The sequence below is a fragment of the Trachurus trachurus genome, assembly GCF_905171665.1.
Source record: "Trachurus trachurus genome assembly, chromosome: 1".
NCBI classification, from domain to species: domain Eukaryota; kingdom Metazoa; phylum Chordata; class Actinopteri; order Carangiformes; family Carangidae; genus Trachurus; species Trachurus trachurus.
In genome coordinates this window covers 15,529,326-15,552,731 of record NC_139891.1, presented here as the reverse complement: position 1 = coordinate 15,552,731, position 23,406 = coordinate 15,529,326, and the positions used below count along the sequence as shown (strand labels likewise).

General features: G+C 40.2%; 1 protein-coding gene across 5 annotated transcripts; it reads left to right on the top strand.

Moving 5' to 3' along the window:
* Positions 1 to 207: 207 nt before the first annotated feature.
* Positions 208 to 18,762, top strand: clockb (clock circadian regulator b). 5 transcript variants are annotated; one of them, XM_083978843.1, is made up of 24 exons: positions 208 to 335; positions 2,580 to 2,677; positions 3,229 to 3,367; positions 4,768 to 4,856; positions 5,852 to 5,911; positions 6,225 to 6,373; positions 6,799 to 6,890; positions 7,039 to 7,128; positions 7,262 to 7,382; positions 7,890 to 8,003; positions 8,528 to 8,646; positions 8,750 to 8,832; positions 9,690 to 9,796; positions 9,906 to 10,053; positions 10,250 to 10,325; positions 12,643 to 12,787; positions 12,934 to 13,037; positions 13,202 to 13,465; positions 13,953 to 14,111; positions 15,333 to 15,533; positions 16,260 to 16,453; positions 16,579 to 16,708; positions 17,448 to 17,579; positions 17,820 to 18,762. In XM_083978843.1, exons 4-24 carry the CDS (start codon positions 4,840 to 4,842, stop codon positions 18,108 to 18,110), a joined length of 2,796 nt encoding a protein of 931 aa, XP_083834969.1. In that variant the 5' UTR covers positions 208 to 335; positions 2,580 to 2,677; positions 3,229 to 3,367; positions 4,768 to 4,839; the 3' UTR covers positions 18,111 to 18,762. The 5 variants fall into 5 exon arrangements, with proteins under 5 accessions (XP_083834969.1, XP_083834968.1, XP_083834967.1 ...); XM_083978842.1 differs by having other exon boundaries at positions 17,445 to 17,579; XM_083978841.1 differs by having other exon boundaries at positions 7,890 to 8,012.
* The last annotated feature ends 4,644 nt before the right edge of the window (positions 18,763 to 23,406 follow it).

The following is a 23,406-nucleotide window of genomic DNA, read 5'->3' as shown; positions in this document are numbered from 1 at the left end:
CTAGAGGCGGAATCGCTACGCTTTATATATTCTCCATCATATCAAAAAAAAAAAAAAAGTAGGTTACACCGATTGTGGACAAGACTGGCAGGAAAAGCCACAAAAACACGCAGAGTCATTTCCCCCTTTGAAGATCCTCTCCGTTTTTCGCTGCTACTGTACTTGCAAAATAGTGCGCCCTACTGTCTCTATTGCGCATGACTGTACGTCGTAATATGAAGTAGGCCTCCTGTTTTTCTCCCCAACCCGGAGTGCTCCTGGCCCCCACCGCCTCCTCCTCGATGCAACGTTCAAGTAAGCAAAAACACGCAGGCTGCCGTCGATCTATCGCCAAGGTAAGGATTTTTAATGCACATATCCGAGGTAGATTGTGTCGTAGCGCGACCGCCGTGCTCGGTAAACGGTGTATGTGTGTATGTATCTATGTATGTATGTGTGTGTGTGTGTGTGTGTGTTGTTTAGCGTGCGGAAGCGGTCGGACTGCAGCGGAGGCTTCGGGACTGTTTCCGCACGCTTGAGGGAGAGCAAGGCCCAGTGACCCACATTCAGAGCAGCCAGTGTCTATGTGTACGAGTGGGCGAGCGGAGCGCGTGCGCGTAACCCTGTTAGTGTGTGTGTGAGTGAGTGTGTGTGTGTGAGTGTGTATGTGTGTGTGTACATACATCTGCCGCGAAAATGTTTCCACCATCGCTGGCTTTAGTCGCCTTTCCGCCGCCGACATTTATGTTTTTGACGGGTTTTTACGAGGATCGTTCAGGCTCGGTGTTTTCTCGCGGCGTTGTAAAGGACCGACGGTAAATATTTCACAGATTTTATTTTGTCTTCAATGTCAGTTGTTGCGTGACAGGCAGCTTGAGGCTGGGCGCCAGCTCGCCTGTATTTAAGAGCTGATATTCCCCTCTCTAGTTATTTAACAAACGTGAACCCCCTGTCACAACTGTGCCATTCAGCGTCGGCGAGGGTCCCGTGAGAAAACGGCGGCAGTAAGAGCATTAAATCTCTGGAGTTAAATGGGCAGTTTTCGGTAGCAAGCTTAGTTAGCCAGGCTGCTAGCTGGCTATATGGGTTGCTCTCTTTTCGGTTGTATAACGAACACCTGTGGCACTAAAAGGTGCGTTAAAACGTTACTGTGAGTGTGTGAAAGCTTGTGCTTGTGTGGGCCGGGGGCTTCAGACGGTCTCCGCCGGGTCATAATAGAGCTAATATCAGTGTTTATTCACTGACAGTACTGGACTGTGGCTAGCAGTATCGCCCAATGAAGACGCTCAGTCTAATGAGGCTTCACTTATTGGCCATCAGGAATACATGACTGTAGTCAGGCCAGTCCCCCCCCCCCCCCCCCCCCCCTAAACCAGAGGCCCGGGGTCCTCAAAATGGCTCAACTAAACATCACAATCTCACTATTATCTCACACTGGAGTCGGTACACTGACAATCTAGCCGGATGATTATGTTATCCAACGGTTTTGCTTTACCCACCGTGACCTTCCTGCCTACAGTAGTAATATCTTCTGCAAAATCCTCTTAAATGGGGTTCATTGGGACACAGTGTGATTTAAATGGTGGTCTGTTGTTTACCCACTGGGGTCTGGGACTGGTTGACAAGTTTGGGCTGTAATTCACCAAGACAACACAGATTTACTGAATGTGTTGTTATAAGCTGGTTTGATTAATCAATTTGGTGATTTAATCACAGCTGCACTGATATTCAAATAGTCTTTTTAATCTTTTTTTGTATTCCAATAATATCAAACCTTTAGTGGTTGAAACTTCATTTAGCATAACAATTAGGCTAGAGGCCATATGTGATAGTAAACCTCAGATCTTTGTGTTTTGGCTGCAAGGTTAGACCAAAAAAAGCATTATATCCACTCCTTAGAAATGGAAAAAAAGAAAATAATTGTCATCAATTACAGTTTCTCGGTAGTAACGCTATTATGGTTATTATGTTGGTCATAGCTCCCACAACACTTTGAAGATAATCAGGTGAATAATAAATGAGGAAAATAATGAATGAATGAAACAATTTATTCAGTGAACAGAAATTTTAAGTAGCAGCTACTGTATTTTGGTAATTGATGAATTATTCCAGTAATTACATTCAATCAAACAAACCAAACATGCACTGCTTCCAATTTTCTGATTGTGAAGATTTTCTTCTTTTTGTGTTTTATATCATTGTGAATTAACCATTTCTCTGGATGCGTGGACTGTGGCTCAGACAGCATCCTGACCCCATCTTGACCTTCAACAATTTTGATGTATATATCAAACAACTGATAGGTTAACTGAAAAATGCACTGATTAATTGCATCCTTAATCTTATAGCAGTGCGGCTGTTTTCAAGCAAAAATCAAGAATTAGAAGATAGCACCACAATGTTTTAGAAAATTGTGGGCATTTTCTGACATTTTATTAACCGAATGAAATAAGATGTTTGCAGCCCCCATTTCCTGTTTTTAACTTGCAGCAACTAACACATTTACATTCCTGGTTGGCCTCTTGAATTTGCATGCATGGTAAACACTGAGAAGGGTGAGTGGTATGTTTGTCACTGAGCCTGGGGTTTTTGTGTTGCAGGTGAGGTGTGGCTTACACGTGACTTGGTTTGTCAGTGCCTGAAAGGAGAAGATCTACAGTGCTACTGCTGCTTTGCCTGCAAGGGGACATTAGAGAAGGTAAATTCAAAGATTTTCTATAATTACCTCTCTTTCATTAAATGTGTCCCCATGCTCCAAATGAACTGCTCTTACGAGTACTTAGTATTAGTACTCTTAAATACTACTAGTATTAGTATCATTAATAGTAATCCTTTTTATTCATTGTTAATTGTTTTTTTTGTTTATCAGCAACTTGTATAAAAAACAATTGTGCTTGTAACAAGAAAAGCTGCTGCACATTGTTACACTAAGGCTCAATTTAAATTGTGTAAATTGACACATTGTAAAATTATAGATCTAAGTGAGCTATAATATTTTGCATATGAAAGGCATCTCAAATGTCAAAGATCCTTTTCTTTTCTTTTTTTAATTTTTCTCATTCATTTTAGTTACAACAAAGTTATTATTTCTGAATAGGATATTTCTAGCTGCAGTTGCAATTGCTGAATTTTTTTCACTCTTCCTGTGGCAATAAAGATGGCAAATTTCTTAAAAACTGCCCCCTATCAACCCAATGACCCCACGTGACCCTGCATGACCCCACTTTTCTGCTGTGATTTCTCCCGCAGGTTTGGTTGACCACCATGTCTTTCCTGTGGTCTGGTGCCCTCTCGTGACCCCAATGACCTCAACGGCAACTTTGACCCCAAACCCTTTCTACGACCCCTGAGAAAAGACGTTAACTGACCGTGCATGAGCTGCAGTGGGGTGAGAAATCTGAGAAATGAATACGCACGCACTTATACACTACACATCACACAGTAAGGCACAGTGTCATGATAAACTAAGTTTATAAAGGAGTGTAAACTATGATCATGCAGTTGATTACTTTTAACCAATAAAATCTAATTACAATATATTTAGATCTATGCTTCTCAACATATTGCAACAGATGTTTATATTCTTGTACAAATATGGTCATCTGACATCTGTGGTATGATTAATTTTGCTCTAGATTTATCTGTTATTTGTGTATTGATAAGGTAGCCCAATGTCAGAATCTATTGTGAATGGTGTTAATGATTATTAGATAATGATTATTACTAAATGTATCTATTTATGTACTTATTGTTATTTTATGCATCAACAAGGAGTTGGAATCAATTATAGTTCACTCTGCAGGCTTGGCCTGTTGTCATAAAAGACCTCAGTTAACCTGTTTGTCAGGAAGAGTGTGTGTAAAAGGACAGCAGCTAACTTAGGGCGGGAAACTTTCTCATAATTTGATTTCCAGTTGTCATGAATTTGTGTGCCTAACCATTCACTTGTGTTTTTAGTCCACTGAATTGGAAAGTAGATCACGACTGTTGCTTAATACAGTACAATTACTTGGTTGGTTGTTTTCTTTTCTTTTTTTTAATACATTTTCTTTTTTGATTTTTTTAAGAACAAAGATACATTTACAAACTGATGAGACAAAATCAAATCAAGGAAAAACTCAATATCCACAAGGTGGCAAAGTAAAAATGAAATGAACTCACAATGACAGGACAATAGAAAGTGGAAAAATAAATAAAAACAATAATAATAGTAATAAATGAATAAATAAAATACATTAAGCAATAATTGAAGATACAGAGAAAGACAGAGGGCATCATTACTCATAGATCATGTCAAGCCAAACTCGAATATAGGGAAATTAGTCAACCTGGTGTGCTGGTAGATTTTCCATAAAAATTAAAAATGGTTGCCCTATTCTGTAAAAAAGTCTTAGCGGCACTTCTGTATCCAATAAGTTATTTTCTCTAGAAGCACAAAGCTATTGATTTCACAAAGCCACATTGCAATACATTTCTTAGCAATTGTCAAAAGTATTTCTGTTAGTTTCTTAGCATAATTTGTCTCAGGATTAGAATTAGTAAAGTTCCCCAATAAACTATGTTTCACATACAAACCCCTGCAGTTAAGGACACTGCCAGGTAGAAAGACATGTTCCTTCCTCTGTGCTATATACAAAACAAAGATATGATATAGTGGAGTTGTATTTGTGTAATTTATGTGGGGTAATATATAGCTGATGCAGGAAGTTGAATTGTATCAGCCTATACCTTGCATTTAAAGTTGAGGTGACCCTGTTGTTTGTTTGTTTTCTTTTACTATCCCTCTAGGTGGTCTTCCAAATGCCTACCTCACGCCTAAAGAGCAATTCACTCCAGCCACAGCCCTGATCAGCAGCCACCATGACATCAAGCATAGGGTATGTACTACACACAAACAATACACTCAGTGGCCTCTTTAATAGGTACACCTACTCAAGCCATAAAGTCTACCTCAACAAATTTGAGTACCTTTACCAAGTTTTTGTCGAGTAGAGGAGGTTTTGTTCTTGACTTAAAGGACAATTACAGGCAAATTCAACCTGGGGCTTTAGTTTCCAGAGCAGACAGCAGAGTATAATGGGACCTTTACATCCCACAAAACCGCAAATTTGTCAGATGGCTATTCAAACATACACTGAGGGGTTTGTTTACTTTAAGAAAGCCGACATGTTTGAAAACAGAGCTGTAATACAAAGTCTCGCGCGAGAGTCGGGTTGACACACTCAGTATGTTTACAGCTAATCTGAAGCTCTCGTTTGATTTATTGGGTTGTGTAAGATTATGCAGGCGCATCTACTAAAGTGGCAACTGAGAATTTTAGGTTGGTTTACCATAGAAGACATGCATATACACACTGTACATGTACATTTTCAGATACCCAAGACATAACGGTACTTTAATTACCTGTTGCAAATATAATTATTGTCATTGTTAAATAAAAGAAATGACATGCTAACATAAATGAAATGTTTTTTCAACATTATTTTCTTGCAGTGTTGCACAGTAAAATAGTAGTGATTTTAAAGGTATTAAATCACAGTTCCAAATAATGTCCATCAGTGCAAGTGTTTGTATTGACCTACATTATTTGAAATGTAAGCAAGAACATGCATTGTTGCACACTCAACCTCCTTGGCAGGCAAAACACATTCCTTCTCTCTCTTTCTGTCTCACTCTATTTTTTTGTGTGTGACCAACCCAAAAATAAACCTGTCTTGCAGGAATCCTCTCATTAGCCAACTTCTATCTTTAACTATTATTAACAATGCATATCTGCTTTCAAGCTGCAAACAATTGTGCGCACACAGGAAAACTACAAAAGAAATTGGTAATAATTATGCAAAGTCTGTAAAAACCTTTTCTCCTCCTATAGGGATGATTGTAGCATCTTTGATGGGTTGATGGAAGAAGATGAAAAGGACAAAGCAAAACGGTAAGATATAGATGTTGGCACAGTGTGTCTTTAACATCAGTAAACCAGACCCATTCATAAAACATCACATGTTAATTAAGGGCTTTCGTCATGACCCACACCCTGTGAAGAATGTACTATGTCAAAAGACTGTGTGTACATATGTACGTATACACTATATGTATGCCCTACATCTGGTTAACATCTGCTCATTATTATCCTCGTTGCTTGCTATTACAGATGCAGTCAAAAACTGGGGCAAAAAATCTCTTTGCCTAAAAACCTATGATTGCATCACATTTACAATCTAATTTATCACTGTTTTGGATCCTAGCGTGTCCCGTAACAAGTCTGAGAAGAAACGGAGAGACCAGTTCAATGTCCTCATCAAGGAACTTGGCACGATGTTGCCGGGCAACACCAGGAAGATGGACAAGTCCACCATCCTGCAGAAAAGCATTGACTTCCTGTGTAAACACAAAGGTCAGAGTTTTCTACTATCCTCACCTTGCGTCCTGTGTTTATGTTGAGCAGCTCACAGGATGGACACTGAAGTATTGATATGAATAACCATTGCATGTGTGAATCCTGCCCTTGACTTGAGACATGAATACCATGAGGTGAAATATGTAATTACCGCGCACAAGTTGCTGCTGCTTGTAATCCTTCCTCTTTTTGCTGCGCGTGATAATTAACTTATCGTCAGCATTATTATCAGCTCCCACTGCTCTTGCGCACTGTGTTATCTACTTCTCTGTTTAACTGCCTTGCTTTTACTCTGAGCTTTGAACTATCAATTCATTGTTTACTATGCTGGTCTGTGTTATTGCCTAGTTTGTTTTTGTGAGGAGCCTTGGATGTCCTGTCCTCTGATGACTTTTTCCTTTTCTTCATTTCTCCTTCCTCAGAGATCGCAGCCCAGTCGGAATCGAGTGAGATCAGGCAGGACTGGAAGCCTCCATTTCTCAGCAATGAAGAGTTCACCCAGCTCATGCTGGAGGTCAGAAACCTCTCCTTTTCTACTGTAACACTAGCTGTTACGAAACATTGAAATAAAATTTAAAATCAGTTTTGATTCAAACAAACTCTTTCTCATTCTACTGCTGTCGATCAAATATGAACCTGTTCTTCTTGTTGTACATTATCAGGCTCTGGATGGATTCTTTATAGCAATAATGACTGATGGCAACATCCTCTATGTCTCTGAGAGTATCACCTCACTACTAGAACACCTACCGGTGGGTAACACAGTTTTTTTCTTTAGTCTGGTCTGTATTAGTTATCAGCTTTGCTGTAGAACAAATATAAAAGCCATTTTATTTATTGTTGTTAATGTGTGTTTTCTCATGTACGTATGTTTGTGTTCCCCAGGCGGACTTGGTGGACCAGAACCTGCTAAACTTCCTTCCAATTGGGGAACACTCCGAGGTGTACAAGGCTCTGTCCACACACCCCAGCGACCCCGAGAGCCTTAACACCGATTACCTGAAGAGTCAGTAAAACCATTTTTCATCATAGTGTCTGCTTTTCTGACATTATTTAATGATTGTATTGATTGAATGCAATCAAACAAAAAAAAAAACATGGATAACATAAAAAATGGGAATCGTAGTCCAGTGTGTACAGCTTGAAGCTATTATCATTTTTTTTTCACATGATTGTGATTTTTGAATTATAATATTCAAAGCAAAATGGAGAGAAACAAAACAAACTGAACACCCCCATTGTTTATACCAGAATCAGTGTGGGTTTTCAGTTGTTGTTTTTTTAATTAAAACCTTGCATATAACTCTGTCAAAATTGAAATGAAAAAGGCTTCAAAATAGTGTTTTTCATTGTTCTGTAGCGAATCATAGCCCAGAGCCATCTTCTTAGATTGGAAGAGCCAACACAGTTTTATTTTCTAAGTAGCAGCATTCATCAGCACAATAGACCAGAAATACTGCCTTCATTTGTGCATGTTAGGACATGATTGTCTCTTGTCTTCTCTTTTCTCCAGGTAAGAATCACATGGAGTTCTGTTGCCATATGCTACGAGGGGCAATTGACCCCAAAGAACCCCCTGTTTATGAGTATGTGAAGTTCATCGGGAACTTCAAGTCCCTCAACAACGGTGAGTCAGGTGAAGAGCTAAGTTTAATTGATTTTAGTCATAAATACCACCTTGTGTGCAAGACACTTCAGAAGTCATGGACTTTTAAGTCGGGTGACAGTCGTGTAAAAGTCAAATTATTTATATCTTTGCACATGAATTTTTTTCAAAGGAGGTTAAATCGAAAGCAACTGGACTTAGTTATTTGTCTAGGAAGACGTTTCACCTCTCATCCAATCCATCCGATTTAACCTCCTTTGAAATACTATGACCTGGACAAATGAGAATATGCACCGGCTTGCACATGAATGTTCATGGAGAAGTCAAATGTACAAACATAAAACTGGCATTTGTCCAAGAATTGTTGTTTTAAGAAGTTCATTATATTTCAATACAGATTACCATTTGGTCAGTGCACATAGTTTTCATGTGGTCAATCAAACACTCATCTTGAGCGTGGTCATCGTATGCCTTACCTGCACAGACAACCACACCGTATATTCATTGACACCGTATATTCATTGACTCTGTTTCTTGTTGTGTAGTTCCCAATGTGACAAGGAATGGTCTGGCAGGCGTGTTACAGCGGTCGCTACAACCTGCATTTGACGACCAGGTGTGCTTTGTAGCCACAGTTCGACTGGCCAAACCTCAATTTATTAAGGTACACACACACACACACACACACACACTCTCACACTCAAGATCACAGTCATGCAATGAAATAACAATTTTATCTTGTATATTGTCCCTTGTTATTTTCACAGGAAATGTGTACGGTCGAGGAGCCTAATGAAGAATTCACCTCCAGGCACAGTTTAGAATGGAAGTTCCTGTTTTTAGACCACAGGTAAACACACAAACCCACACATGCCATTATAGTCATTATATGCATGTCAGATGGTTGAATAGGTAGAAAAGCTATGTTTGGCCACTTCTGCAACTTCCTGAAATTGATGATGATGAGGCGACGGCAATGGTTTGAGCTTCTCAAACTCACTTTTTCGTTCCTCACACACCTATTTTGTACTCTTTTCCACCTGAATAGAGCATTCAGGAGCATTCAGGAGAAACAGTTCGAATCCCCATATTCAAACAATAGCTGCGTTTCCATTACAGATTTTCGCAAAATAAAAGTGATATTTCTGAAATATTTCTTGAAAAAGTGCAATTGCTATTTGTGGGTGTTTCCATTGAAAGGAAAAGGAAAGGAGCCAATCTCCTTCAACCATGCACGGAAAAGGGGAATGATAGGAAAGGTTTTTCTAATTTATTGAGAAACAATGCCCAGGTCAGCAATGCATGACAAAAAAACATGTGGTTCATTTGTCCCCTCAAGTTACATAAACCAACACAGCTGGACACACACAACTCCGGTGACGTGTAGAAAAGCGAAAAAGTGTTTCCATTACACTTTTGCGATACACGTTTGTATCGATTCGATACGTCTCAAAAACCACCTCATGAGAGTGTAAAAACTTTTTAGCGATATTTGATAGTTTTTTCGAAATGTAGGTGTTTCCATTACCAGTTTTTCATTGTGATATTTAGGTTTTGCGCATTTCAAGGGGTAATGAAAACGCACCTTATGATACATCTGGCCAGGGTGGTTATTCTGAACAACACTTGACTTATATGGGATCAGGAGACTTGTTGTACAAAGTGCACCTTTAAGAGTATAATCCTTTTATACTTTTCTTCTTTCAGAGCTCCACCAATCATAGGCTACCTGCCTTTTGAGGTCCTGGGAACATCGGGGTACGACTATTACCATGTGGATGACCTGGAGACACTAGCCAAGTGTCATGAACACTGTGAGGGCTCATATTTATTATTTTTTTTTTTTTTTGAAGAATTCCTTGTAAAAGCCATTCCCCTATTATTTCTAACATCCTTGCTCTTGTCTGCCTCTCTCACGTTAAGTGATGCAGTACGGTAAAGGGAAGTCTTGCTACTACCGTTTCCTGACTAAAGGTCAACAGTGGATCTGGCTGCAGACGCATTACTACATCACCTATCACCAGTGGAACTCAAGGCCTGAGTTTATTGTCTGCACACACACAGTAGTCAGGTACTGAAGCTGGGTGCTCCGTCTTCGTCCCTTGTTCTCTGTAGCTTTTACTAATAAACACATCATTTCAGACCATTGGCAGAATCTCAAATGATAAAAAGCAAAATGTTCTAAATGGTTTTCACATGTCTTATGCACACACACATTCTCCATAACAGTCTGTCCCTAAACCCACCACTTTTTGTCCAAAATCCAGCTATGCAGAGGTGAGGGCAGAGCAGCGTAGAGAACTGGGTATCGAGGAGTCCAGTCCAGGGGTCGCTGTGGATAAGGTGAGAAATTACTACTAGAAATCAAAACTGTATCGTTAAAAGTAATATAAATGGTACACTTTATTTTGTATGCAAGACTAAGAGCTAAAATCTATATGTTTTTATTGTTGTTATATGTTGAATATATATATTTTACATGTGTAAAATGATATATTCAGCTTCTTAATGAGACATTACATTTTTAGATATGTCAAAATAAGGGCCAAAAACTTTCTACTTGAACAGGAAGTTAAAGGCCTCAATTTTTTCACAATCTTTTTATCCATTACTCTCTGTCAGGGAGTTGTCTATTAACTTTTGTTTTCTTTCAATGAATGGGACTTTCCCTTTGGTCACAAACTGACGGAACAAAAGCAGTGTTTGTTAATCTCACATTAATACATATGCAGTGTATTTGTTGTATGTTGTTGAGGGACTTTTTTTTTCTTGCAAAGCAGATGCAACAAGAACAACATAAAATATAGCACTAGCAAGAGTGCGCAAAATACAGACACTTAAACCTGACAAAGGAAGAGAAAATAACAGCAATAAATGATTAAAAATAATGGTAAAAAAAAAAAATAATAATAATAGTAGTAAAAAAGACAAGTATTCAGGGAGTCCAAGGAGGACAGAATAATACATACTCAAGTTTAATATTGTATCACACTATAGCTCTACGTCCTTTTCCCAGGCCAGATCCATAAGCCCTGACCTCATCCTGCGAGATGCAGTGGCGCCTAGGTAGTCAAGAAATGGATCCCACGTCTGGTAGAATCAAAAGGATTTCTCCTTCAATGCTGTAGAGAAACCTACAAATGGAATGATACTGGTCACAGTTTGTTTCCACTGATTGAGAGTGGGAGCTTTATCAGTGATCCATGAGGCCAGGATAGAGCACAGTGCAGTAAAATGTACAAAAGGTCTCTGTTGCGAAAATCAGCAGGCAACTCATCCTCTAGTTCCAACAGGCAAGTCTTAAATTAAATTAAACTGTTGAACAATTATAATCCAAAACTGCTGGACATGAAGACAGCTCCAAATAAATGAGCCAACAGCAGATTGACATTTAGTACAAAGCTCTGACAGATTTGGATTTATTATGTGTCAAGCTTCAGGAGTGATATAGAGCCTATGCAAAATCTTAAATTGCCTCTCCCATGCAGAGTTAGACACCAGAACCCTGGAGGGCTGGCTGCACAGAGCATCCCAGTCCCCAGACTCTACTGTACCCAAACCAGATTCCCATCTGCCTTTTACTTTTACAGAGGGAGAGATTACAGAGGATGTTATAGAGCTTCTTGGTGAAAGATTTAAGTTGAATATTATTTACCAATAGGGATTCTGTAGGATAAATAGCCAGAAGAGCCAGAAAATAAAGTTTCAAACTTGTAGTAATTTTATGATATCCCTATTGGTGACCCCATATTTGCTTTTCACTTGTTGGAATGTGGGGATTGAGCCTCCCTGAATCATGTCCCCAACAACTTTGATGCCCTTGTGCTTCCAGTCAGCAAGGCCGCCCTGGAGTCCAGGTTGAAAGTCAGGGTTCTCATGAATAGGAGTCAACAAAGAGAAGCAATTACTGTACCCTTCCAATTTCCTGACTTTATGCCAAATGTTTAACATATTCTTTAAAAGCACATTGTCTTTTACTAACGTTGTAACCCTGCCAGAAGAGACATGCAATAAATTCTGGAAGGGGATCTTATCTAAAGAGGTGGATTCGCAACTGAGCCAGACAGGATCAGGGTCGCCTATGACGCATTCCCAAAAGAAACTTGAACTGTGCAGCCCACAGATTAAAAAAAATGAAAAAGAAGGTGCTGCCAAGCCACCATTTTTAACAGGTGGACAAAGAAAACTGTATCCCAACCTGGGTCTCTTTTTACGCCTAATATATGATATAATAGCACTATTTAATTTTGAAAAAACTTTCTTTGACAGCATAACTCTCACCATCTGAAAGTAATACAGGAGACGTGGGAGAATGTTCATTTTAATCAAATGGATACGACCCTGAAGGGACAGGGGCGGGCCACACCATCCACCAAGGTCCTGTTTTATCGTTTGTAAGAGAGGGGCAACATTTAATTTATATAAATCTTTTAAAACGGCAAGACTTTTATACCTAGATATAAGAACCTGCTGGCCTACAGCTACAGCTGAAAGGGGAAACGTGTACAAGATCTGAAACCATTTAATAAAATCCTCCTCTACGCCTTTTCTGAAGAACTTGTATCTTGAATGATTTTGACTCGTCTACCAGTTAGCCTTGTCATTACCATCTGTATGCTGTCTGACTTTGTGCATTTCTCCTCTGCTTTCCTGTCTTTAGAGTCAGGACTCTGGCTCAGAGTCGCAACTGAACACATCCAGCCTCAAAGAGGCTTTGGAGCGATTTGACCGTAGCCGAACGCACTCAACTTCCTCACGGAGCTCCCGGAAGTCCTCATCACATGTCTCTGACAACACTTGCACTTGTAAGGACATGCGCGCCGCGCACACACTCACTACAGTGTACTCTGATGTAAAAGTAGATAAATGGGATGATGAAGTCCTACATTAGGAAAATATGTTAATGTGTTATAAGACTGAATAAAGCCCATCAATGTTTCTTTCTCTGTAGCAACAGCCTCCAAGCTACACATGGACACAGCTACGCCTCCTCGGCAGTCACTAGCCTCCACCATGGAAATAACATCGCAACGTCGCTCATCTATCAGCAGCCAGGTGAGAATTTGATGAAAAGACAGTTTTCATATAGAAACTCACAACACTGTGCAGGAATGGATATATTTTTTGTGACCATGTATAACATACAGACATGGGATTAATAATTAAAAATGGAATGGAGTGAAGGAAAACCAACAATCAATGCTGTTTACTGTTTGCAGTCTATGAGCTCTCAGACCACAGGCCAGAGTATGACGCCAGGCATGATCACACAACAGCAACAGCAACAGCAGCAACAACAACAACAACAACAGCAGCAGCAGCAGCAGCAGCAGCAGCAGCAACAACAGCAGCAGCAGCAACAACAACAACAACAACAACAACAACAACAGCAACAACAGCAACAACAACAGCAACAACAACAGCAGCAACAACAACAACAGCAGCAGCAGCAGCAGCAGCCACAACTACAGGCAAATGTACAGGTGAGGATGGTACAGTAGTACTGCCATTACATAAAAACGTGCTCTTGAGTAATTGGTTAATCCAGGTGTGTCTGACCTCACAACAATGGTCAGGCACACCTGGATTAATCAGTTGGTCCAATAATGTAAGACAGGAAATAAACGAGCTGTCTTATTTCAGGAAGTAGTGGAGCTGTGCATAAAGCCCATTGTCATTGTATTCTGTTATGATTAATTGTACACCATTAGGCTTTTAACTAGAGAGGAAACAAAAAAGAAATTAGATGATGTCATATTCTCCCCTTTTACCTGGCATTTTATAATAATAAATCATTAATGGGGGAAATATTCATCAGTCCAACCATTAATGAAAGTCAAAAAGTCCTAGTATAGTGTTAGCCATGCTCAGTTGCTGTTTCATGATGAACATTGGGGTACCATTTACTGCTAAGTGCACATACACCCAGTCAGTGCTGCTGGAGTAAGGTCTTGTTTTCTTCACCCACAGCCGGTGATGGAGTTCTCCGCGCAGGTGAATGCCATGCAGCACCTAAAGGAGCAGCTGGAGCAGAGGACCAGATTGATCCAGGCCAACATCCAGAGGCAGCAGGATGAACTCAGGCACATTCAGGAGCAGCTGAGCAGGGTCCAGGGACAGGGTATACAGGTAAGATGTAGGCATGTGTCTAGTAGCAAATGTTAAGTTCAGACACACAGTTATTTCATTCAAGTTTGCTCATTGTATATTTATAAAAGCTATTACATAGATCTAATGTTTTTTTGTTTAAAAGTCTTCCAAAACTGAAGTTTTTAAGTAAGCCTCACCCTACTAACCAATCAGAGAGGGCGACAGCCAGTACGTGAAGCTAACAGCTGTCAGTCTCTACATGAACACTACTACTACTGGTTTTGCTACTGAAGCTCCTGGCTAAGTATTAGCTGCTGGAAGTTGTTACTGTCGCTGACTGAAAGCGTAGCAAGCTCTCAATTCCTGCATAAGCTGAGACAGCAAGCACAGCAAGGGTGTGGGTGAAGTGCTGGGTGGAGTGTAACAGAGTAGGGAAAGGGAGGTGTGGGAAGAGCCTAGTGATTTTGCTTTCTCATGCTAGCACCACATTGATTTGCAGAGTATATTGTAGCTTTATATTTAATCTACAATTTACTGTCTTAAATGTGACAGTTGTGATGTGAAATCTTACCTTCCTTCTATTTTTTCCCGCCCTGATCTTTCTTCATCAGTTTTACTTATTTAGGGGTGGGGCAGAAAAAAGCTGTTACTTGAAACAATAATTCATGGGCTATATTTTATATTTATTATATTTTATATACATAAGAGTATGTGTATATGTAACCTAACGTTTACAGCAAAAGAAAACAAATTATGTCCAAACAATAAACCATTGAGCAGCTTTGGTTCACCAGACAGGTTCATTTAACTTATTGCATACTCACCCTCTGAAATGTCATTTTGTTTGAAACGTAAGGTCAGTAGCAAAATTTATGTCTTCTCCCATGATGTTTTCCAAATTTGAAAAATCTTGAATTGAATAGAAGTGGCACGCAGCCCCACTTTTTTCTTTTTCTTTTGAAGTTCAGCCGGTGTATGAGTTGTCTTCTCCTGTCTCCTGTGGTGTTGTACCTGGCTTTCCCTGACCTAGATCAGGACTAGAAGCATGCATTATGTATTATTTTTGTTCTTTTCAAAGGAAACTAGAATAACAGATTCACTGCCTGCATGTGTAGCCTGTAAAGGGGTTTCTCTCAGTAAATTGTTCTCTTATTACAATAAACACATACTGAGATTTGGAAAATTAATGTACAAAAATAACTGCATGGATTGTGCATTCACACCCCTGTGAGTTGACTTGTGGCGTTTTGATTGTGACAGATGTTGCTGCAGCAGCAGGGTGGAGCGATGAATGTCCAGCTCCCTCAGGTGGGGTCGGTCCAGCAAACAACTACTTTGACCAATCAGGTCCAGCAAACAACAATTAATCCCGTCCATTCAGGAACTCAGCAGCTCACCATCCAGCAGCAAGCGCCCCCCTCTCAACAGAGCCTACAACAGCAGACCAACACCCTCACACAGGTGGGACACACACAAGGAGATGCTCCTTTGCTTCTTCTAAATTAAAAAATCCCAACCAAAATGTCCTGACTCCATTTTGCATGTTGTGTGATCATGATTTCTTGAAACCTAAACCTACACCACAGATAGACGGTCATATCTGTAACTTGTAAAGGGAAACATACACTACACTCGAGGTCATCTGAGAACAGTCATACTGTGAACCTTTGACATTGTAGGTCACATTGACGAGGGGAGTTTCTCAAACTACAGAAACAAAGTACTGTTCTGTGGTGACGTTTAAATCCCATTCAGATGACAGGAAGGGACACAGTGAATGATGTGTGTGTGTGTGTGTGTGAGAGACTCATGTGATTCATGGCGTGTTCACAGGGACAGGAAAGTTGTGCAAAGCATATTTACCATTATACAGCATACAATTAGCCTTGCAGTTTTCCACCTTAAAATATTCTTGCTGTTTTTTTAATTGGGTCTTTAAGTGGCCTCATTTCTTGCTACTACATAAAATATGTGTTAAATGTGCTTGACTTTTCATTCTCATGAGTTTATGATCTCTTTAATGTATTGGCTTTAGCTCTGTTCAGTGTACCAATATGGAATGGAGAAAAACTGGGAAAACAGTAATTTAATAGCGATAATTCCCAAAAATGGGATTCCAGTCTTCACAGTTTAAACCAAATTGAAATTTCATGTCCCTCACTCTACCTTCACTTTGCTCTTCTCCAGCCTCAACGTCAGTCCCAGCAACCTGCTCAGGCTCAGCCCCAGAACCAGGGCTCTGTATCTGCTCCACTCTATAACACCATGATGATTTCCCAGCCAGGGCAGCCCAACGTACTGCAGATCAGCACCAGCCTACCGCAAAGCAACACACCACAAGGCACAACCGTGGCCACCTTCACACAGGACCGACAGATCCGGTAAGAAGACAAAAACCAAACCTGATACTTGTCTTGTCTTAAACATGATTCATGGATCCTGTGTAATTTTCCTTTGTTTTAGTTTTTCTCATCTTCACTCTTTTTCTCTATTTCACCTTCTCCAGTTTCCCTGCTGGGCAGCAGCTGGTGACCAAGCTAGTGACGGCTCCAATGGCATGTGGCGCAGTCATGGTACCCACCTCCATGTTCATGGGACAGGTGGTTACCGCATACAACCCCTTTGGCGGGCAACAGGTAAGGACAAAGCCAGGAGATCAGGAATGAGCAAGACTCTGAACATCTGTGAAGCACATTAGCATCCAGCTGCTCAGTGTCGACAGATTGTGGTTGAAGTGTGAGGCCCCGCGTGAGGGTCTCAAATAACATACATTTTAACGCTCATTGGGAAATTGGCTTCTTTGTTCAGGCCTTCACTGGATAAGTAGATTCTTGGGAAGAAAATACCACTTGTATTGGTAATTGGGGATGAAAAGAAATTAATACAGGGTGTAAATATTGAAATCTGAAAGGCTGAGTCAAGATAAATGTTTGCTCTTTTGAATCTGCTTAGCTACAATAATGTCAAATTTTTGAAACCCAGTTATCACTCAAGGGACTAATAGGACCGAAGATTATTTGTCAAATACATCTTGAAAAGTTAGGGCGTCATGATCTAGTAGGTAGAACAGGTGTCCCATATGCAGAGGCTACAGTCCTCGCTGCAGCCGGCCCTGTATTGAATCCTGACTAAGGTGGCCATTTGCTGCATGTCTTTCCCCCTCTCTCTGCCTCCCATTTCCTGTCTCTCTCTTGACTATACTATTAATTAAAGGGAAAAAAAAAGCCCTAAAAAATATACCCAAAAATATCTTGAAATGTTGGAGCCTTAGAGAATCCAGTGGAAAGTATCATAATGAGTAGTAAAAAGATTATATGCTGTTTAATGTTATGTCGAATAGATTGTTCTGTGTTAACATCTTTGTCACTTCAGCAGGGAGGACAGACCCAGACCTTGACTCTTCAACCTGCCCAAGCACCTCAAGCGCAGCCAGATGGGCAAAGCCAGACAGCTGTGGTGGCTCAGAGTGGCCAGCAGGGGCAGCAACAACAACAGCAATTTCTACAGGTATCAGTAGAGGGTAGCAAACATCAGTGATTTCAATAACTATCTTCAAGACAAGCTTTCATGTTATTTATATATTTTTATTTTGGTGAAAAATGCTGCAGGGTGTTTTACAAAATAACTTCTGCTTACAGACTATATGTATTTAACAGGGTTTTGATTTTTGTATGAAAAGAGGATGGAGGGATCTTTCTGAATCAAGTGCTTTCATATTCTAATATTCTTGCACTGTTCTTCCATCAGGGTACTCGTCTTCTTCACAGTAACCAGTCTACTCAGCTGATTCTGCAGGCAGCTTTCCCACTCCAACAACAGGGCACATTCACCCAGGCAACACAGCAACAACAGCAACAACAACAGCAGCAGCAGCAGCAACAACAACAACAACAGCAGCAGCAACAACAAAGGCAACAACAGCAGCAGCAACAATCTCACCACCAGAGGCACCAGCAGCAGCTGAAACCACAGCCCCAGAAACAACAGAAAGCCCCATCATCACACAGGACTGACAGTGTCAGCAGCCAACCTCAGTAAAGTCTGGTGGGGGAGTGGGGGGCACGTTACGTTGGAAAACCCGGGGGGGAACTGAAACTCTTAAGGAATTATGGCGTACATTTGTTTTGGTTGTGCTGCTGCCACAAACTTCCTTCCCCCCCCAGAGTCGTTGCCCTCCCTTCCTCCAGCTCCAAGAAGAAACGAATCATAGGAAAGAGTCCACAAGGAACTCACAGAGGATTGTCACCATGGCAACAGGATGGATTAAAATCCCCTATTCCCTCACCAGAGGCGGATTTTTGAGGGACCTCCAGTCTCCATGGAAACCCCACAAAATTCCAGACAACACCTTATTGCCACGGTAACGACTGACTCTTTTTGAAGGTGTGTCAAAGTGGACTGACCATGTACAGATTTACTGTATGATAAAAAACAAACTTGTAAATATCCAGTATAGCCTAACAGAAAACAGAAATGTAGTATTTTATATGATTGCATGGAAAGAATAACTGTACGCTTTTATTAGTCGCTTTTGAAAAACAAATTTTTACTTTGTTCAAGTGTTTTCTGGTCAAAGATGGAGCGGTGACGGGCTCTCTAAGACCCCCTTCTCCCTTCCCCCCACTTCTCTCTTTTAGAAAAAAAATTCCACATTGAGGTTTTAAAGTTCTGTCAGTTTGTTTTTTTATTTTAAGAAAAAAAAGGTTGGGCTTGGGTTTTTTGTGGAAGTTGTGTTTTTAAACACTGTGTCTCTGAGACAATAATGGCTCTTTTTAACTTTATAATCATGAATTTCGTTTGGCAAAAAAACTAGAATTACAGTTAAACTGAATTATTTGCAGGATGATCACTGTACGTACAACGGGTTTAGTGATTCCAAGTGCCAATAACATAGTCATTATCTTTTTTGTTTTCTTTTCTTTTGAGCAAACTCTTCAAAGGCGTATATATTTTTCAACAAAATATTACCCCTAATAAAGTTCATGCATGTGTATATAGTAGGGATTATTTTTTAACAGTCAGAGAGCCCTATACGTAACAAACAGTATATCCTCAACCTCCGGAAACTTTAGCACTTGATGTGGTTGTGTACAGTAAATAACTGTCGAGACCTAGTTGTTTGTAATCCGTGGTGTGATTCTGTGAGCTAATGTGTGTTTTGTTTTTTTTTGGGGTGGGGGTGGGGGTGGGGGGGGGATACAATCTTTGTGTGTGCGCATGAGTGGGCATGAAAGTGTCTGTGGTTGTGAGTGTTTGTCGCCCCTTGTGTCTTACAATAATTGACTTAGTAAGGGTTTGAAGTTGCTGGATGGTACTTGTATTCTCAGGAATGTGGAAAGTTTTGCTTCTGCCTCAGTCTGGAACCAGACCAGGAAGGATTAGACAGTGATGCCGCAAAGACCAGAGGAAGAAAAGTCACAAAGACTGAATCAAATCTGACCCAGATTAAGAGCCTCGCTCACTTCCTTATCAAGGTAGAAATGGAGGTTGTCTTCTCCAAAGATAGGAGTAAAATGTACAGTTTGTTCTGTAGATGGAGGGGGTTGTTGTTGTAATAAAGTAGAGCAGCAATCCCCTCTGAGCTCTCACTCACACACAAATCTACTGACTTCGGTGTAACATCAAAGCTGTCTCGTGGTCTTCTGTGTCATCAGTGTTTCATCCTCGTTTCTCTTCCTAGGCCTCAGAAACCCTCATGCAGTTCAGTTCAGTTATCTCTCAGTTCTTAAACAGCAGTTAAAAAGCAGGACTGGGCCTTGGTCCATTTCAGATTTAGATGGAAATGGGCTCAGCTCCTGTACTACAGTTGTAAGCCATATCGAACAGAAAAGCCTTGGATTGGAGGAAGTGTAATGGTTGGCAAAGGAGCATTTAGAATGTGTTGTTGTCTCCCGGTGTGGTCAAGACTGTGTTGTGTGTGTGTGTGTGTGTATGTGTGTGTATGTGTGTGTGTGTGTGTGTGTGTGTGTGAGTGAGTGTGAGAGAGAGAGAGAGAGAATATAGTGTCTCTTTTTGATCCTATTTGTATCACTCGGGGGTCAGTATTGGTTTCCCCTGGCGATAGCCAATCAGTTCTTGCGTTGCAGTATAAAGAAATTGTAATATTCAAGAAACTTCCTCTCCGGCTGGGCTTAGTATTCTACAAGCCCAAGTGTGGGACAGCTCAACTTGAATAGATGTTTGTGTGAGAGAAAGAGTTTGTGTGCATGTTAAGTCACTGTAACCCATTATATTTTCATATGGAAACATGTGTGACTGGAAAAGAGCATTGGTCACCTGTCAGGCTGATGGGCACTGTTGTAGTTTAACAATGAAAGACTGCTCAAGAAACATTTATCACAATATCTACACATCAGACCCATCTCAAATAGTAGCCCCCAGAAATCTGCTTATTAATTTTGATTGAATAGCTATTTGTGCAACTTAGCAGGGACAAATTCTTGTCTTGAGTCACAAAAATAAATAGTTCAAGAGACTTTACAGCAAGGGTCTTACTATTCGAACCAGGTCTTCCACCCATCACATGGCGTATAGATCCTCTATAGACTAGTTTGTGTTTAAAGCATCACTCAAAGGGGTAATGTTGAAATGTTTATAGTTTATGTCACTGATACCCAGCCCAAAGAATGTAAAGGTGTTTTAAAGAGACAAATGGATGTTGTAACTTGATTATGGAGAACCTTTGACAGGGTTTGTGATGAAGGAAAATGAGGGGTGTGAGAGAGAATCATGTTTTTCCACTGCAAGAATCCACATATAGAAATTTGAAATACAATCTTATTTACAGGCTTTGTATTGTACAAGAACCTCTGAATGTTTCACCATTACAAACTTTCTGTTTCTGTCTTTCTTTCTGTTTTTTTTTTTTTTTTGCAACAATAATGTTCTAAGGACATCTGGTTGGAAAGAAGAGTTTGAGGTGTAGGATATTTGAAATGGGATGCCACTGAGAGGATGGCGAGCCCCCCTCCCCCCTCCACACAGATCACCTTTCCACTACACAATTTGGTTCTAATGAGTCCTAGTTCTAGTGTAATACTGTACACATACACAAAGCTAAGAACACCAGTATTCAGTATAAAACGGTGCTATGCTTACCTGTACTGTATGTATGTATGTATATCCCTTCTTTTGCTCTTGAACTGTGCTCCTTTATCTACCCCAAAGTCAAATGTAATAATAATCAATATTTTAAAGCAAAAATGTTTGCTATTATACCCCCCCTCCCCCTCTTGGTCAATTTGAAAATAAAAACAGTTGCAAATATTATCCATGACATATGTCTGCTGCAATTTTGTCCTGTTTTGCTCTGTTGCCCGTGCTAGTCACTGTTGGATGGATTTCAATTATTATTATTTATTTATTTTGAAGTTAAGAGCCACAACTACTGGATAGAGTTCCATTATATTTTATGCAGACATCCAGGTCTGGAATAAATGTAATAATTTGCTTATCCCCTGTTTCAAGATGCCAAACTGTTAATTTGTGCCGTCCAAATACCTTCACAACCAGTATTACATTCCCATCAACTTTAGTACGTAAGGACCACTTGCACAGTCTCTTTGTGTGAAAAACAGTTGAATTGTATTTTTCAAACATATCCGTCAGCTTCATTATATTTGCCACATAGGCTACCTACAGTACCTGTGCAATAAACTAGTTTCCCAGGTAGTCTACTACAGGTCCTACTGCAGACTACACATTTAATATCTCAGAACACTGAAGAACCACGTTCAAGCACAAGAAGATATGCCACAGAGGAGCACACTGTACAACTACCACCTACTATTTGTGCTAACCGCCAGTTGGCCATAAGTTTTCCAGGTACTCAAATGGAGCCGATTGTCCAAGGATGGCCAACGAAACCAGTCTTCACTTTGGTGAACCCTCTTGGCCATGCAGTGTTGTATGGATTCATGTCCAACCAAAAGCCCAAAGTTTTTTGGAACAACACCGCAGCTGAGCCACAATCTACAGATGTTATGTAACCATCTGAGAAGAACACAGTGTTTGGTCTGTTCGCCTCAAGTTGTGAAGCCACAAACAAGACAAAAGTCAAGGCAGAGACGGAAATGTCAGAGATGGGGTGCTCTGGTGGGTGAGGGGTTAGAGAGCATGTCTCATATGGCACGTTAAACACCATGTATATCTGGGAAAAGAAGCAAATTGTCACATTATAGAAGCAGAAATTAACAATGTTCTTGAATCTTAGCTTTGCAAATTGGCTGAAATAGTTTATTATTATAAGAATTATAAGAAATGTATTGTAATATCAAAGGTCTTTGACTTATCTATTTTGTAGCTTTTCAAAGTTTTAAGGTAAAATATCCTGTGTCTTGTAAAGATAAATAAGAATGAAAATAAGAGGACACTTTCGAGGTGGTTCTACCGTCACAGGTACTTTATTATCACAAGTCAACCAACTGTATCAAAACTGCAAGAACCTCAAAACCAGTGAAAGCTCTTCTCTGGCGGTCATCTCCACAACAACCATGTCACAACCAAATGCATTCAGTATTAAAAAAAAAAAAAAATCTAAAGGCACATCTCTATTGTATTTGCATTGCATACATGTTTGACATACATCAAGTAAAAAGAGCACACAGTCAGTCCTAAACACCAGGCCACAGTGGCTACGCTAAAGAGACTAAACTAAAGCTACCCCTAAAATATACACAGCAATACACCAATTAGATTTTATAAGTCACATTATTCAACGCTACAACACACAGGTGGTAATCAGTGTTTCTGTAACTTATGGCTTTATTTTATTTTTTAATCAGGAGATATCGCTTGCATGCCACCTTGCTATGGCTCATTTAAGACTTTTGGGTCTCTTTTCTCGAGGCCTGTTAAAACCATTGTTAAGGTAGGCTTGGGGGCGACCTCAGCTTGCAGTAAATGAAGAATTTCAAAGGAATAATTTGACATATCGTGATATACACTTAATTGCTGAGTGATAGTAGCTGAGTGATAGTGATGAGTAGATGTCACAATAGGTTTCTTAAATGTGACACTGCAGACAAGATACATCTTAGTTTAGCAATAAGTAGCCTACACCTATCAGTGAGCTTCATCTTTTCCTTATCATTATTTGAACTAAACCAAAAATATATTTCTCTGGCTAACTGCCTGCAGGCCTCAACTCCCATCAACAAAGCACACAGGTGTATTTCCCAAAATACTCTTTAAAGGAGTATTATCGCAAAATTCGGCCACTAGATGGAGCCAGGCGGAGCTTATCAGATATAAACAAGTGGGCAGCTGTCAGAGAGAGAGAGCAGCCTCGTTTAGTCCCCCCCCCCCGCCCCCCTCCTTCTCCCTCCCCCCTCCT

Bases quoted from the DNA above. Each gene is read 5' to 3' on its own strand.
- clockb (XM_083978839.1), top strand. The intron at 7,129-7,261 runs GTGGGTAACACA...TGTGTTCCCCAG, and splicing joins CACTACTAGAACACCTACCG to GCGGACTTGGTGGACCAGAA. The intron at 10,054-10,249 runs GTACTGAAGCTG...TCCAAAATCCAG, and splicing joins TGCACACACACAGTAGTCAG to CTATGCAGAGGTGAGGGCAG.